The sequence below is a fragment of the Mustela nivalis genome, assembly GCF_964662115.1.
Source record: "Mustela nivalis genome assembly, chromosome: 7".
Classification (NCBI taxonomy): Eukaryota; Metazoa; Chordata; class Mammalia; order Carnivora; family Mustelidae; genus Mustela; species Mustela nivalis.
In genome coordinates, this window is record NC_139026.1 from 60,854,700 (window position 1) to 60,871,581 (window position 16,882).

At 38.4% G+C, this 16,882-nt stretch overlaps 1 protein-coding gene across 18 annotated transcripts in view; it reads left to right on the forward strand.

Annotated features, from left to right (window-relative positions):
* PLEKHA5 (pleckstrin homology domain containing A5) overlaps positions 1-16,375 on the forward strand; it is a 237,422-nt gene extending 221,047 nt beyond the window's left edge. For all 18 annotated transcript variants that reach the window (XM_082740611.1, XM_082740625.1, XM_082740618.1 and 15 more), the window contains 7 exons: positions 2,125-2,243; positions 7,417-7,626; positions 8,527-8,667; positions 9,096-9,220; positions 11,167-11,312; positions 13,366-13,470; positions 15,511-16,375. In XM_082740611.1, coding sequence (XP_082596737.1) covers positions 2,125-2,243; positions 7,417-7,626; positions 8,527-8,667; positions 9,096-9,220; positions 11,167-11,312; positions 13,366-13,460 — 836 coding nt within the window. In that variant the 3' untranslated portion in view covers positions 13,461-13,470; positions 15,511-16,375. The remainder of the gene's footprint in view (positions 1-2,124; positions 2,244-7,416; positions 7,627-8,526; positions 8,668-9,095; positions 9,221-11,166; positions 11,313-13,365; positions 13,471-15,510) is intronic.
* Positions 16,376-16,882: the final 507 nt, after the last annotated feature.

Here is a 16,882-nt window from a genome sequence, read left to right on the forward strand (position 1 = left end):
AACTGAGCCAGTTTTGCACCCCTAATTTTAACTTATAAGCACTCACCTAACTAAATTGTCTGAAGTACACAGATCAATCATGGCATAATTTCTGCCACGTGACTTAAAGTGGAACTTTCCAAAATGGATCACTAACTGGGATAATACAGGCTTTCTCTTTGTTTGAATTGCAAAATTACCTATATTATGTATCAGTTCAGCTCTTCATATTCTTAAATTATACAACCATATAATATTTGTAGAGTTCATAAACAATATTAAAGCCTAAGCTGTAAATTGTTTGGTATATAAATTAAAGGAGTCCTGAATGATAGACCTACCATTTGTCTTTCGGGGAGAAACTAGACTTCGTTTTTCCTTTTTCTGCTTAGTTGATATAACTGTAAATGAGGCCAAAGAAAGTGGCGTTTTTCTCTTTTTTTCCTAAGAAAACCATTGAGATTTTAACAATTTGTTCTCTTACAAATGTCCTCAGTGGTTATTAGTGCATATATTCTACTTAAACAAGACGACTATGATATGAATGCATTCACTTTTAAGATTTTATTTATTTATTTGACAAAGGCAAAGCAGGAGAGGGAACACAAGCAGGGGGGTAGGAAGAGAGGGAAACCCGGGCTTCCTGCTGAGCAGGGAGCCTGATGCAGGTCTTGATCCTAGGACCCCAGGATCATGACCTCAGCTGAAGGCAGATGCTTAACGACTGAGCCACCCAGGCGCCCCAAATGCATACATTTTATATGTTAACTTATTTTTAGCTTTTATTTTTGTTAATGATTTTGTGTTCTGTGTTTTATTTTCTGTGATATGTGTTCATTTTAGAAATTTTTAAAATTTATAAAAGAGAAAGTAGCAGTGATACATATTATAGTTAACAGTTATATATATAGTGATATAGTTACCTATAGGTAACTATTGATAAGGTTGTTAGTGGACTTTTTTTTTTTTTTTTTTTTTTTAAGATTTATTTATTTATTTATTTGACAGACAGAGATCACAAGGAGGCTGAAAGGCAGGCAGAGAGAGGGGAGTGGGGAGCAGGCTCCCTGAGGAGCAGAGAGCCCAATGCGGGGCTCGATCTCAGGACCCCGGGATCATGACCTGAGCTGAAGGCTGAAGCTTTAACCCACTGAGCTACCCAGGCACCCCTAGTGGACTCTTTATTGAGACAGTGCAGTGTGACTGAAAAGAGACCGCATGGAAATTAAGGACATTTAGGTCAATCACTTAACCTTTCTAGGCCGTGTCTTTCCTGATCTTTAATATATGAGAGGATTAAGGTCTTTTCAGTCTCTGAAAATGTTGTGAATGGAAAGAAGTCTAACTGGGAAACTCCAGCCATGCTGCTGCTTGAGCTCTCCGGACTGAGGAGGACATTAATGCAGATACTGGACTTCCTTCACCTTTCCTTCAGAAGGTTGTTGTGAGGATATATGATCCCTTGTGTGTTCCTAGTTTCATAATCACAATTTTTGAAGTCATCTTTTCGTCTGTAGAACTTTAGGCAGAGTACATTAATGGAAGGCTACTACAGTTTCTCTGGCTCTTCTCAAACAATAAATTTGCTCTCTAGAGCCCCTAGCTGACTCAGTCAGTAGAGTATGTGGACTCTTGATCTCAGGGTTGTAAGTTCAAGCCCCACTGGGTATAGAGATTACTTAGAAATAAAATCTTTTAAAAAATAAACAAATGAAAATAAATTTGCCCTCTTTTCTGTGAGAGGGCGAGAGAGCATGCGCACACTTAATAGGGGGAGGAGTTGCAGAGGAAGAGGGAGAATCTTGAGCAGCACAGAGCTCATGATACTGAGATCATGACTGAGGAGAAATCAGGAGTTGGATGCTTAACTGAGCCACCCAGGCACTCCAGTAAATTTGCCTTTTGATTTTAAAAGCCTCAGAGGGATGGCTGGGTGGCTCAGTTGGTTAAGCATCCAGCTCTTGATCTCTGCTCAGGTGTTGATCTCAAGGTTGGGAGGTCAAGCCCTGCTCTGGGCTCCACGCTAGGCATGGGACCTACTTTAAAATAAATAAAATAAAAGTTTCAGAAATTGAGTATGTCAGAACAAAGTGTTATGTTGTGTAAGAGATGTTTTGTAGAACTTACTACTATTTTAATTTTTAGGTTCCCACTTTCCTGTTGGAGTAGTTCCTCCCAGAACAAAATCACCAACACCTGAATCTTCGACAATAGCCTCCTATGTAACCTTAAGGAAAACTAAGAAGATGATGGATTCAAGAACGGTATTTAACTAGAAGTTAATTTCTAGAAGGATTCTTAAGCCTATATATTGCTTTCTCACACATAATTTCCTTTCTAGTGTTCCACCAAAATTTTTTTTACATACTCTAAGAAAACCTAGTCTTAATTTTTTTTTTTTTTTTAAGTACATTCAGGAAATAAGCACCTAGGGGATTTGACCTACTCAGTACCTAATCTATGTTTGTCTTGATCAGCCTTGAGATGAGGTCCACGGTTTGTGGAATCTGTTCTCATATAGCTGCCTTTTATTACATCTCTTGACACCTCTAAGAGTTTCTTTGATGAGACTGATAGACATGTCCTTTAGTCAGCCAAGGAAATGGATTTCCAAGCTACCCTGAGTTTAGAGGGCCTTTTAGCTGTGGTAGATTTGGAGTTGGCCGGTTCCCTGCCAACTGAGAAATGTGAATTGAGATTGGAGCATTGAATGGAGATTGGGAAATAAATTCCATATTTCACATATTCATATGAGAGCCACTGAATTCAGTCTGCTATAAACCAGTCTAATCTTGGTCATTTGGAAAAGATTATCAAGGTATTTAACTCCTTTTCACCAGGTAGTCTTAGGAATTTAGGATGCAAAAGAATTTTTTTAAGTGGTGTTTTGTTTTGTTTTTTAAGATTGTATTTATTTATTTATTTATTTATTATAAGATTTCTTTAAGATTGTATTTATTTATTTGATGGAGAGGGAGAGAGATCACAAGCAGAGGGAGAGGGAGAGGAAGAAGCAGGCTCCCTGAAGAGCAGGGGAAGTCCAATACAAGACTCAATCCCAGGACCACGACCAAGCCAAAGGCAGTGGCCCAACCGACTGAGCCACCCAGGCGCCCCTTGTTTTGGGTTTTTGTTTTGTTTTGGGTTTGTTTTTTTTTTTTTTTTGAGAGATAGCATAAAGCTGAAGTGGGGCTGGAGGGCGGGGGGGACAGGCAGAGGGAGAGAGAGAAGCAGGCTCTCTGCTGAGCAGGGAGCCCAATGCAGGGCTCAGTCCCAGGATCCTGGGATCATTACTTGAGCCAAAGGCAGACCCTTAACCAACTGAGCCACCCAGACACCCTAGAAATTTTTTTTAAGATTTTATTTCTTCAGCGCCTGGGTGGCTCAGTGGGTTAAGCCTCTGGCCTTCAGCTCAGGTCATGATCTCAGGGTCCTGGGATCAAGCCCCTCGTCTGGCTCTCTGCTCAGTGGGGAGCCTGCTTCCCCCACCCCCCTCTCTCTGCCTGCCTCTCTGCCTGCTTGGGATCTCTCTGTCAAGTAAGTAAATAAAATTTAAAAAAAAAAAAGATATATTTCTTTATTTATCTTAGAGAGCACGAGCCTGGGTGGGGCAGAGGCAGAGGGACAGAGTTTCAAGCAGACTCTAGGCTGAGTGCAGAGTCCAACATGGGGTGATCTCTGAGATCATGACAAGCCTAAATCAAGAGCCACATGCTCAACCAAGTGAGCCACCCAGGTGCCCCAAAACTTTTACTTTCATCTTTATAAATTCTCTACTTACTTGATACAAGGTAATTTGGTACTTTGAAGTTGTAAGAATGGAAAGTACTACAAATGATAAGATTTATGGTTATTCATGGAAGATATTAAAGTACAGCTACAAAGTATGCCCAAAACATCTGACAAATTTACATACAAGAAATACAATATTTTAACTAGCATGAAGACCTAGAAAGATAATTATTATAGAATAAAAATTAATGAATTTCTATACATCATTATTACCATTAGTGGTCATGGTTTTATAATAGTATTATTTGTTCATAGTTAGGCATTTTTTTACAGATTGAAATGGTATTTTCTTTGGAAATTGTAATGCTAAAATAAATTAACAGTAAAGGATTTTTGAAATGCATGTCATGAGGCACCTGTGGCTCAGTCGTTAAGTGTCTTCCTTCAGCTCAGGTCATGATCCCATGGTCCTGGGATCGAGCCCCGCATCAGGCTCCCTGCTTGGTGGGAAGCCTGCTTCTCTCTCCCACTTCCCCTGCTTGTGTTCCCTCTCTCACTGTGTCTCTCTCTGTCAAATAAATAAATAAACTCTTTTTTTTTTTAAAGTTCATGTCGAAAAGGGCACCCAGCTGGCTGAGGTCAGTAGAGAACGCAACTCCTGATCTCTGGGCTGTGAGTTCAAGCCCCATGTTGGGTATAGAGATTACTTAAAAATAAAACCTTTAGGGACGCCTGGGTGGCTCAGTTAGTTAAGCGGCTGCCTTTGGCTAAGGTCATGATCCCGGCATCCTAGGATCAAGTCCCACATCGGGCTCCTTGCTCAGCAGGGAGCCTGCTTCTCTCTCTGCCTCTGCCTGCCTCTCTGCCTGTGCTTGCTCGCTCTCTCTCCCTCTATCCCTGACAAATAAATAAATAAAATCTTAAAAAAAAAATCTTTAAAAATAGTAATAATAAAATTTAAAATAAAAGTGCTTATTGAGGGATGCCTGGCTGGTTCGGTTAGTAGAAAATGCAACTCTTTTTTTTTTTTTTTTTTTTTTTTTTTTTTTTTTTAAGATTTTATTTATTTATTTGACAGAGAGAGATCACAAGTAGGCAGAGAGAGAGAAAGGAGGAACAGGCTCCCCGCCCAGGAGAGATCCCAACTCGGGACGTGATCTCAGGATCCTGAGATCATGACCTGAGCCAAAGGTAGAGGCTTAACCCACTGAGCCACCCAGGCGTCTGAAAATGCAAGTCTTGATCTTGAAGTTGTCAGTTCAAGCCCCATATTGGGTGTGGATCTTATATTGAAAAAATTAAAATGTGTGTTGAGATAAGAAAGATATTAGTAGATTTATATGCTATAACTATCTTTTTTTAGTACATAACTATCTTAAATAGTAGAAGAAAACCTTCTACATAAACAAATACAGGTGAGAAAAGTACGGAATACTACAGTTACATAATATTGGTAAAGAAAGGACCTTTATAAACAAAGTCAGTGCCAGATTAAAATACTTGGACTATAACAGACAAGTTCCATAATGTATGAGAAATGAGTATGTCAGGTTTTTTTAAGATTTCTTTATGGAAAATGACAATATTTGGCATTTAGAAACAGTAAATTTTTTACAATATAACAACGTGAAAAAAAGAAGCTTCAGTGTCACAGCATTTTTGCATAAATGTGAAAAAGCGAGGAAGTCTGCTTGTTTGTAGTAACTAAAAATAAAAGGATAAAATAAGAAACTTAATGAAGGGACGCCTGGGTGGCTCAGTTGGTTAAGCAGCTACCTTCGGCTCAGGTCATGATTCCAGCGTCCTGGTATCGAGTCCCACATCGGGCTCCTTGCTCTGCAGGGAGCCTGCTTCTCCCTCTACCTCTGCCTTCCACTCTGTCTGCCTGTGCTCGCTCTCACTCTCTCTCTCTCTCTCTGACAAATAAATAAATAAAATCTTTAAAAAAAAATTAAAAAAGAAACTTAATGAAATCCAAAATAAAAGGAAAGGGATGCTGTAGTAGCTAATTCCCAGTCTGTATTTAAAATTTGCTTTTTTTTTAAATGGTTTTTTTGGTTTGTTTGATGTTTTGTTTTCCAAAGCAAATGTGGCTTTTGCTTAAACACATTAAGGCTTTTCATTTTTCCTCTTCCTTTTAGTTTTTACTTGAACTCTTTAGGATATTTATCCTAGGGGCACCTGAATGGCTTAGTCCTTAAGCGTCTGCCTTCGGCTCATCAGGCTCCCTGCTCAGCAGAGAGACTGCTTCTCCCTCTCCCTCTGCCCTTTCTTGTATTCCCCTTCTCTCTGCCTCTCTCTCTCATTGTCAAATAAATTCATTAAATTAATTTTAAAAAATAAAAAAGATATTTATTTTATACAATTGAAAATGGCTCTAGTTGGGACGCCTGGGGTGGCTCAGTTGGCTAAGCTGTTCTGCTCAGGTTATGATCAGGGTCCTGAGATCAAGCTCTGTGTGGGGCTCCTTGCTCAGTGGGAAGTCAGCTTCTCCCTCTACCCCTCCCCCCTGCTTGTGCTCTCTCTCTCTAATAAATAAAATCTTCTAAAAAGAAAGAGAAAATGGTTCTAGTGCTATAGCTCATGCCCTGCAAGCATTTTTTAGATTGCAGGAGAGAGAGAAAAGATCTTAGAGGGTTTGCTGACAAACTGCTTACCTCCACCCTGGGTTTTTTCGAGAGCAAGCAACCTCACCAGTGTCTCATGGTCAATCCTCACCAACTTAGACTAGAGACATAGTCTAGGATGGATTCTATGGATTCTATGCCATAGGTTCTAGCATATGTTTAATATTTAAATGTTCTATCATGTAAAATAAGCTAAAATTTGCTTATGGCTAACACAATAAAGTTCTTATTTGACATTTTATACCAATATTGTTTTACATCTTTAATAAGAAAGCAAGAAGGATTGGTTATTTAATGTGACAATTTTTTTTTTTAAGATTTTATTTATTTATTTGACAGACAGAGATCACAAGCAGGCAGAGAGGCAGGCAGAGAGAGAGGAGGAAGCAGGCTCCCTGTGGAGCAGACAGCCGGACGAGGGGCTCAATTCCAGGACCCTGGGATCATGACCTGGCCTTAACCCACTGAGCCACCCAGGCGCCCCCGACAAATATTTTTAAACCCTTCAGTAAACCATAAAAATGAGTCTCTTGTATACACACACACACACACACACACACACACACACACACGTATGTGTATATATATAGTATCCAAATAAAACCATCTGATTTATGGAAAATAGTATTTTTATAGTTCTGTTATTGATCGTAAACTAAAGATTTTTCTGTACAACTCTTCTCACAGTAAATGTGTGATTTAAAACATCACATTTTCATTAAAATAAATCTCTGGGACGCCTGGCTGTCTAGTTGGTAGAGCGTGTGATTCTTGATCTCAGGGTTTAAAGTTCAGTCACCATGTTGGGTATAGAGATCACTTAAAGATAAAATCTTGAGAAATTTTTTAAAAATAAAGTAAATCTCTCATATTTAGAAGCTGTACCCCTTCCTAGTTTGAGTTTTATAGTTTCCTGTTACAATGACCACACATCACCAGTTACTCCTGAAGGATAAAACAGTTTGCATTTTCAACTTTGAAAAGAAAATAAATGCATTTTAGAACATTTTTTATTCCAACGTACTTTTCAAAATTTATTCTACATTCCTGTATTCCTATGTCTATTTTTAATTTAAAGGAACGGCCGAGAAGTGCAGTGGAACAACTCTGTTTGGCAGAAAGTACCCGACCGAGGATGACTGTGGAAGAGCAAATGGAAAGAATAAGGAGACATCAGCAAGCATGCTTGAGGGAAAAGAAAAAAGGATTAAATGTTATTGGTGCTTTAGACCAGTCACCCTTACAGAGTCCTTCAGGTTTAAGGGATAATCCATTCAGGATTACCCAGGTAGATCTATTGCATTTAATCATTCTTCTGTGTAAATCTAATACCACTTGAATCAGGATAATGGATTTACATGATTGATAGGTTTTCAAAAATGTCTACAGTATGCTTATTTTATATTACTTAATTCCCATAAAAATAAGCTAAGACAGCTTAGTAAAATGGAAATAGCCCTGAGTTCAAAAATCAGAGCTCTAGTACTTGTTGGATGACCTCCTACCAGTTGTGGACTCCCTCTTCTCTGCTGTAAATCAGATGACGATACAGCCCATCCCATTTACTTCACAGAGATACTAAGAAGATAAAAGTACTTTCCACAAATGTGAAATGCCAAGATAGTCCCCAGTTCCCCCTCCAATAAAATCTATATTACTCTCTGTCCTAATTTAACATGACCTAAATTGTAGCGGGAGAGAACTTCTAAATAAAAGTCTACTATTCATCACATTCCAACCCCACCTTGTAAAATGACGCCATTCCATTTCTTACGATTTGTTTGTTACCCTGATTCATCAGTACAGAGATAAAAGACATGGGAAACTTTTTCAGTAGCTTCAGTCTGGTCTGTTTGTGTTAGCAAGCATGCATCAGCTAAAAGTGTCTTTCTGTCCTCCTGGAAATCCCCTTTCCATCTGATCAAGAGCTGGTAGGCATTGCTACTAAAGACCCAGCAGATTAACAGTTGAATAATTACACATTCTCCAACTTAGAAAATGGATGCTTAAAAGAGATGATGAAAAAAAATGTGTGGAATACTGATATGTATATTTTTTTCCCTCCATTGGTTTTCATAAAGAAATCTTCTTGTGAGTGAGGATCAGCCTTTTTCAAAATTAACAGGTGCTATCTAAAAACTGTACATGACTTCATAGTATGAATCTCTGCTATATTTCTTTTGGACAGACTCGAAGAAGGGATGATAACGTTAAGGAATTGGATACGGTCATTAGAGAAAATGATGTGAAGCCAAACCATGAAACTCCTGCAGCAGAAATTGTTCGACTAAAAGAAGCTGAACCTCAAAATACGGATTTCAGCAAAGAGGTAGAGAGATTATTTTAGAACAGTTATTCCACGGGGTAGATTTTTGAAGATTAGATCAAGGAATAAGGTTGAAAATAATTGTTTCATTTCATCACAGAGACCATGAGTCTAAGTGAAATGATACGTTTTGTTTAACCTGAGTGATGTATTCAGCACATCAAAAAATGGGTTAATTGGACATTTAAAACATAATCAAGGCTAGAATAAATTACTGTTAACCCCAATTAAAGAATCTTATATCCCAGAGCTGCTGGCTATTAGCAATGTGTATCATCCCTCCAGGCAAATAACTTTTTTATATCTCGTACTAAGAATGTTAATATTTTTCATATACTTGAATCTAAAGATGTATTTCAGTAACTATTTGACCGGGTATCATTTTTTTAACAAACTTTTATTTTTTAATCATTTTTCTTCTTACTCTTTAGTTTAAAAAAACTGAGGACATTTTTTCCAAAACCCTTTTCAAACCTGAACCAAATGGAGTAAGTTCAGAGGAAGTGATGGATAAAGAGGGAAACAAGGAGAAAATGTCTGAGGATGTTCCATACAGGTAATGATTAGGGAAAGTGATAAAGGAATCGGTCCCAAAAAGGTATAACACTTAAGGATGGCGTCAGAAAGTCTGGATTCCTGTCCCAGCTTAGCAACTTTAGCGACTTACATAACTTCCCTAAACTGCAGGTTCCTTACCTGTAAAACTGGGGTAATAATAGTATCTGTATCACAAATGTGTTATGATGATTAAATAAGAAAACACAGGCATAGGGCACCTGGGTGGCTCAGTGGGTTAAAGCCTCTGCCTTCCGCTCAGGTCATGATCTCAGGGTCCTGGGATCGAGTCCCACATCCGGCTCTCTGCTCAGCAGGGAGCCTGCTTCCTCCTCTCTCTCTCTGCCTGCCTCTCTGCCTACTTGTGATCTCTGTCTGTCAAATAAATAAATAAAAATCTTAAAAAAAAAAAAAAAAAGAAAGGAAAGAAAACACAGGTATAGCACTTAACCACTATGCTTATTAGCACCTAGGAATTTGGTAAGGACCTTTAAAAAACCTACCAAAACATGCATGTGCTGTGTCAAAGTCAGGCCCTCAGCACTGGCTGCATAATAGATCACATAGACACTGATCAGAAATCCAAGTTGTTGGGGTGTGTTCCAAAAGCCACTGTGATTGGCTGTCTATTTTTTAGCTGTGCTTCTTAACTGGCTTTCTTATGTGTATGTCCTCGGTCTCACCCTTCATTGGAAAAATTACCAGAGCTGGAAAGAGAATTGCTGGGATTTAACATTTTTCAGAATGACTTTATTTCTTCAATGAATAACAAGATTGGGTTTGAAAAACTTTTAGCAATCACTGACAAGAGGAAAACCTGCTGTTTTGTTAATAGGTATAGATTAAAACTCATCTAGTATGTTAAAAATCTGTGAGTTTCATGACCCAACAACAACAAAAAAAATAGTTTGTTGGCCACTTTGGACAATGCTAAGGAATTGGCTTCTTATTCCTAAACCTAGTACATAAAGGGAGAGAATCAAGTGTTTATCTTGCCTTTCCCAAATAAACTGCAACCAGAAAGTTTTTGAGGCGATATTTTTCGTTACAGAAGAATTTCATCCAATAAGAAATAAAAGACTTCAAATATCACTGTTTTGCTAACCCTAAAGAAATAAAGGATTTGAATAATATTCCTCCATGGCCAGAAAAGCAGACAGTCTGGCAGGGCAGTTTATAATAAGTAAATCCAGAAACCTTGAACTCACTGATCTTTTTTAACATCACGGAAAAAAACAACCTGTTCGTGCAATAGTGCATGAACCCCACCTAATGAAATAATTACCTTTCCCAAAAATCCTTAATCTGATCATGCCCTCGGAGTCCTTTTCAGGTTATTAAAAATAAGAAGAATATAATCAGCAAAATACCGAATGTGGTAAACTCTGTAGGATGGAGAAACCAAGTTGTTTCACATAAGTGGCAAAGAATAAAAAGGATGTGTGGGGTGGGGTATTTTAGAGTAAAGTTAACTTTAAGAGACTTGTCAGGCAAATACAATACACAGACTTCAGATCTGCTTGAAACCAATAACTCTAAAATGCTGTTATGAGGCAATCAAGAAAATTTGAGCACTGACTGGATATTTGATGACATTAAGCTATTATAAATACAAACTGAAATATTTACAGATCAGATGGTATGTCTGGAATCTGCTAATAATTTGGGGAGTGGGAGACTGGGAGTTACGTGAAACAATATTGGTAAAATACGGATTACCTGAGTGCACGGGCTTCATGTATCATTTGCTCTCATTTTTTTATGTTTAAAGATTTCTATTAGGGAGAAGAAAAGCGATTCATTACAAGCAAAATGTTAGCAGTTACTAATTATAAATGGGGGCATCTTTTGTATGTGGTCAAACATTTTCATAATGACAAATTGGAAGAAAAAATTTTATTGTAGTCTGTTAATACCAGATTTTAAAATTCCAATCTATTTCCATAGCCCTCAGGATGAGACGCAGATCACAAATCATAAAACAGAAAGTCATCCTGAAGAAAATATAAAGGACAATATTCATGAGCAGAAGGAAACTGTTGCTTCTTACGAACAAACTCCTGAGGCTTCTAGAGGAAATCAAACGATGGCAGGTAGATACTACACATTTCATGCTATTCTCACTGGGGTGCCCTCTGAACCTCTGAATTTATTTTCACCTCTCCACGTGCCCCTTCAGGAAAGATGTTACTGGGAAGGATGGAAAGTGGGCTTCAGCCTAGATCCACAGTCTGTCCTGGCTTGGGGATCACTTCCTTCTCTCTTTCTCACTCTCTCTTCATCTCAACCTTAACTCATATACCATAAACTTTTTCTACTAAGATGTTCCAGAACTTGGAAAACGTACCTGTTTCTCTGAGGCTGGATTCTCAGAATAGTCACAAACCTACCACTTTGGGAACTGTAGAAGATTTAATACCTAAACTAGTGGAATGGGTTTGTTTAGCTGATGCTGTAATCCACATCTGGGTTTTTCTTTGAAAGAAGATCAGGATCCATAGCACGTCAGAAGGTAGGGCTCCTGGGTGGCTCAATTAGTTAACAACTGACCCTTGATCATGATCTCAGGATTGTCAAGGGTTGTGAATTGGAGCCTCCTGTCAGGCTCCACGCTGGCTATGGAGCCGGCTTAAGATTCTCCTTCTCTGTCTGCCCCTCCTCTCAGCCCCCCGCCCTCTCTAAAAACAATAATCAATTAAAAAATAAAATAATAAAAATGTCTGTGTTACTTTCAGGGATTTTGTTTGTTTGTTTGTTTGTTTGTTTTTAAAGATTTTATTTATTTATTTGACAGAGAGAAACCACAAGTACACTGAGAGGCAGGCAGAGAGAGAGAGAGAGAGGAGGAAGCAGGCTCCCTGCTGAGCAGAGTCCGATGCAGGGCTCGATCCCAGGACCCTGAGATCATGACCTGAGCCGAAGGCAGTGGCTTAACCCACTGAGCCACCCAGGCACCCCTGTTTGTTTGTTTTTACAGATTTGATTTTTTTTCCTTTATGATATTTGGCAAGGGATGCCAAATATGGGGAATCATACAGCCAGTGCATATTATCCACATTGCTTCTCATAGTCCATAAGCCAAAACCATTCTTCATAATCCTCCATCCTGGGGCCCTGGGTGGCTCAATCAGTTAGGCGTCTGCCTTCGGTTCAGGTCATGACCCCAGGGTCCTGGGATGGAGCCCCACTCAGGATCCCCATTCAGCAGGGAGCCTGCTTCTCCCCCAGTTCATGCATGCTCTCTCTCTTTGCTGTCTCTTAAATAAATAAAATCTTTAAAAAATAATAATAATCCTCCTTCCTTTCGCCCTCCTCCTCATCATTCTGCTGAAGGGCAAATACAGTGAAATTCAAGTTATTTGGGACTGTTCTTAGGAAGGACGTGGGATACTGGCAGTATTCTCATATATATATATATCATGCAGATCTATGTGATAAGTCATGTTTCCTTGTAACAGATAGAAAGCACTGTCCTGTCTTTTGCCGCTATCATTTATAAGGCATTATACATGGAAATTGTCACTTTTTTTTTTTTTTTTTTAATTGTCACTGACCACTTTGTTTCTGTTTTGGCCGTATCTGCATAAAGTGTGTGGAGTATTAACATCACAACATTTAAACTGTTGATGGTATTTAACTGCATGAACTATAAAGGCCTTTAAAAGTGAGACCCAAGATCGCCTGGCTGGCTCACTTGGTAGAACATAGGACTCTCGATCTAAGGGTTGTGAGTTCAGGCCCCATGTTAGGCATACTTACTTTTTTAAAAAATAATTAATTACTTTTTTAAAAAGTGAGACCCACCAGGAGTGATTCATAGATGGACACCTAAAAATTAACCTCAAAGCCAGAAAAAGGGGGTAGATGACAACAAGAATTTTCTTTTCCAATTTTGTTGAGGTATAATTGACATATAACATTGTATGCAGTGTTTAAGGTATAGGAGGAAGAAGAATTCTTAAATCGTCTTCAAGAGATATTTTGTGCTAAATAATCAGTTGTCAGTTTAGAAAATAGCAGAACCCAGAGAGAACTTTAATTCCTTCCTGAAATGTTCGTATTTTATGGGATCACAACATCAGGATTTCCTTCTACAGATGTGTCCTAAACATGTTTATCTTCTCGCATTCTCTCCGTGTGTTTTAGCGAAAAGTCCGTCCCCATCTCCTGAGCCCTCAGCATCGCCCGTTGCAGCCACTCAGCCGCGACTCACGGAAGGATCCCATTTCATGTGTGTGTAGTCTCAGAAAAGTACGTCAGTTCCTTTTGCATTTGTGCTTGAACTTCAGTTTTTAACTTGAGTTTTACTCACTCAGTTCGGTGAACAAAAACAGATTAATTCTGGACTGTGTGTTAGGGATCATTGGCAGAGCAAGGAGGCTCTGCATTTGAGCCTTGGGCAGTAAGTCAGATCTCCAGCCTCAGGCCTTCTAGTGATTTGCTACGTGACAGCATTTTCTGTGTCTCCGATTTCATCGTGCATAAAAACAGCCAAACGAAGAGGGGATGGCCTGTGCCAAGAGAAACCTCTCGGTGTTCTGCAGCTGTGCTCCCACATAGCATTCCTTTCCAGAGTCAGATCTGAGAGTTCTGTGGAAGCGATTATGAGTTGTTCAAGTAATGTTTTTTATGGTTCGTGCAGCATGTCTCCCGCAGTGGGAGTCTGTTAATTATTTTAAAGGACAAAGAAGTGTTTGTGGCTCGGCCAACTACATGGAATATCAAAATCATTAACATCTATCAGAAATTTTTTTAAATAATTAATTTTTTTAAGTAAGGAAGATCCCTACTGAAAAAAGCTGTGTTGGGAGCAGGGGGAAAGAGGAAACCTTACTTGAACATTGTTCCTTAGGCCATAGTTTAAGAATTGAGAATAATTTCCTTGGATCTTGTAACAATTTTATAGACAAATGCTAAATTTTACTTGCAGTTTTGTACTTACAGGTATATACGCTTTTTTACTTTTCAAGAAAACAGATACGGAGCTGTTTATGCTTTTTTCTGCATTTTTTTATACCATCGACCAGACCTAGTAATATTGTATGCTTTAGGGTTAACACCAGTTTCTATTGAACAATTATAAGCAGCAGAAATACATAGAGATATTACAAACATTATTGCTAACATGTTCTTTGACTTTTAGATACTCAAGATCAATTAGTACAAATACTAAATTGACTTAAGTTTACCCAGCAGTGCTTATTTTCTAGAGTCTTCTTCCAGTCATACCTTTTTGTAGCAACTATAACCTGCGTCCTTTTGTTCATCCAGAAGGATTTATGTCTGTTCTGTCATATTTGTAACTTTTATTTGAGATTATGTCTACATACAGCCTAGAAGAGGCCTTTGTTGGTTGTCATTTGGTATTTATGCAGGACTGACATCCTTTGTAGAGTTACAAACAACCTGTTTGTTACTGTCTTACCTATGTCTCGCCTCTGTCACTCATGCCTTTAAACTTTTAACTTACTATGTCTTGAAGTGACAGTTGTCGCTGGTGACAGAATCACACCAGAATAGGAATAGTCAGCATACTTATTTGATTCCTCTTGTGCAAAGAGTTGATAGATGGCCTCTGTCCATCTTAGTGGAGAAGTGTACATTAAAATCCAGTCTCGTTATCTTTTGGTTCAATAAACAGGTTACCATTCTTTGTACACAGACCAATGATAATAAAGAATGCCATCTGACAGTAAAGAGTATGTACAGTTAAAGCTCAAGTACATTTCCAGGTTCCTTGACTTGTTATTCTTGGATTTTGTTTCATTTTGCTTTCACCCTTAAGAGCCAGTGGCATTCCATACTGGAATGGGGTCCAGTCATTGCCGGCTGTTTTCTAGGCTTCTGGCCCGCAGCCATGGTGAACAGCTAGTGGCCCTCAAACCGGCATTTGTTTATGTCTTCTCGCTGTGTGTTTATCATCTCACTGACTGTGTCGCTCTGGCAGGACTTGGGAAATGTTCATAAACAACGCTGCTCTGTGGGCAGCTTAACACATTATTACATATTTTATCAAAGTTATGCAAATCTTTGCTCATTCTGTTGATATTCAGCCGCAAATTTGGCTACTTTTTTTTATTCTGAATTGTGTTACTTAATTACATTCTTGCTTTGTGAATTAAACCTATGAAATGACAAGAAAATGTCCTTCCATTGTATTATGTCTTCGGATTTTCGTGGCCATGCTCGTCAGTTCCATTGTTATAAAACATCACCCTCAGTTACTTTAGGAAATGGTCACTCGTTAGCTTTGCAGGTGTCAAAGTAATTTTCCCTGTCTTTATTTTTCAGCTATACTGACTTCTGAAACCATTCAAAGTTAAGGACATGGACCTTCAGCAATGTGAGAAGATATTGTACAGTATATTTTAAATCTATGAAATTCATAGTTCTGATGCTTTTGGCCACAGAGCATCATTTTTATCACTTCTGGAAAATGTTTATTCCAAACAGCTTTAATGGCTCATATGTACACTCCATAATCTCAAGGTGGTTGTTCTGACACCAGCTTGCTGCTATGATTTCAGAGCACATAAGTAAAGGTGCTTTTTTAATGTGCGGTCTACAGCCAGAGCTTACTTAATTGCTGATTTCCAGATTTTGATGTTTCTAAAGTTTGGGTGGATTTCTATTTCTTTTTGCTTTTTCAGTACACAAATTTAGTTATTATTTCCAATGAAGCTTGTTTTCCTTTTTTTTTCCTTCCCATTTTGGCTACTGCAATGCTTTGTTTCACACTTGATTTGTAAAAATTTTATATATATATTTAAGATGTGCCATTTTATTATTGCTAAGTGAAGTACGTCCTGTTTTCTGCTATAATTATTTCTCAGTCAGATTGCAATGTCAGCAGTTACTGCCACACTCTTGTCAGCTTAAACACAAATGTTACCGCTTACTCTTTCTTAAAAATACAATTTAAAATGTAGGCATTTTGAAGTACTGGGCTTATACTTCAATTGGGATAGATGTGTACAGCAATAAGCAGGTTTTCAAATCCAGTACTTAGTTTGTGTACAAATGTAATTATGTTCATTGTGTATATATTATACAATGAGCACATGTAAGTATTAAAGGCTACTTACTATTGTTTAAAGGCAAATGTTCATATCTCATTTCTTTTTTATCATGTTAAATAAATGTTGATGTTCTTAAATCACTTGTGTTAGAATTTTTGCTCTTCCCATCTAAAGTGGAAAGTCTGTGGGGCGCCTGGCTGGCTCAGTCAGTAGAGCATGTGACTCTTGATCTCAGGGGTGTGGGTTCAAGCCCCACATTGAGTGTAGAGATTACTTGAGAAAAAAGAAGCTTTAAAAAATTAATCGAATTAAATGGGAAGTCTGAGACTTAAGGGACTTCTCGGTGAAACGATAGTCTTTTAATCTTACCATTGTAGACAACATCATAAAAAGACCTTTTCCACCACCCAGTTCGTCTCCCATGTGAGAGCTCAAGGAACTTGAGGCGCAGGGAGATAAATTGACTGGGCCATAGTCATTGTTATATTTACTGACAGAATTTGGACCAGAACATAGGTTTTTTTCACATTTTCTCGGAGGCCATCAGCTGAACACCACTAGGCAGGTTTCATTTTGTGAAGTTTTCTACACTTACTTCTGTTTGTTTCTGTGTTGTGGAAACTAGCTTCAAACATCTGCTTTCT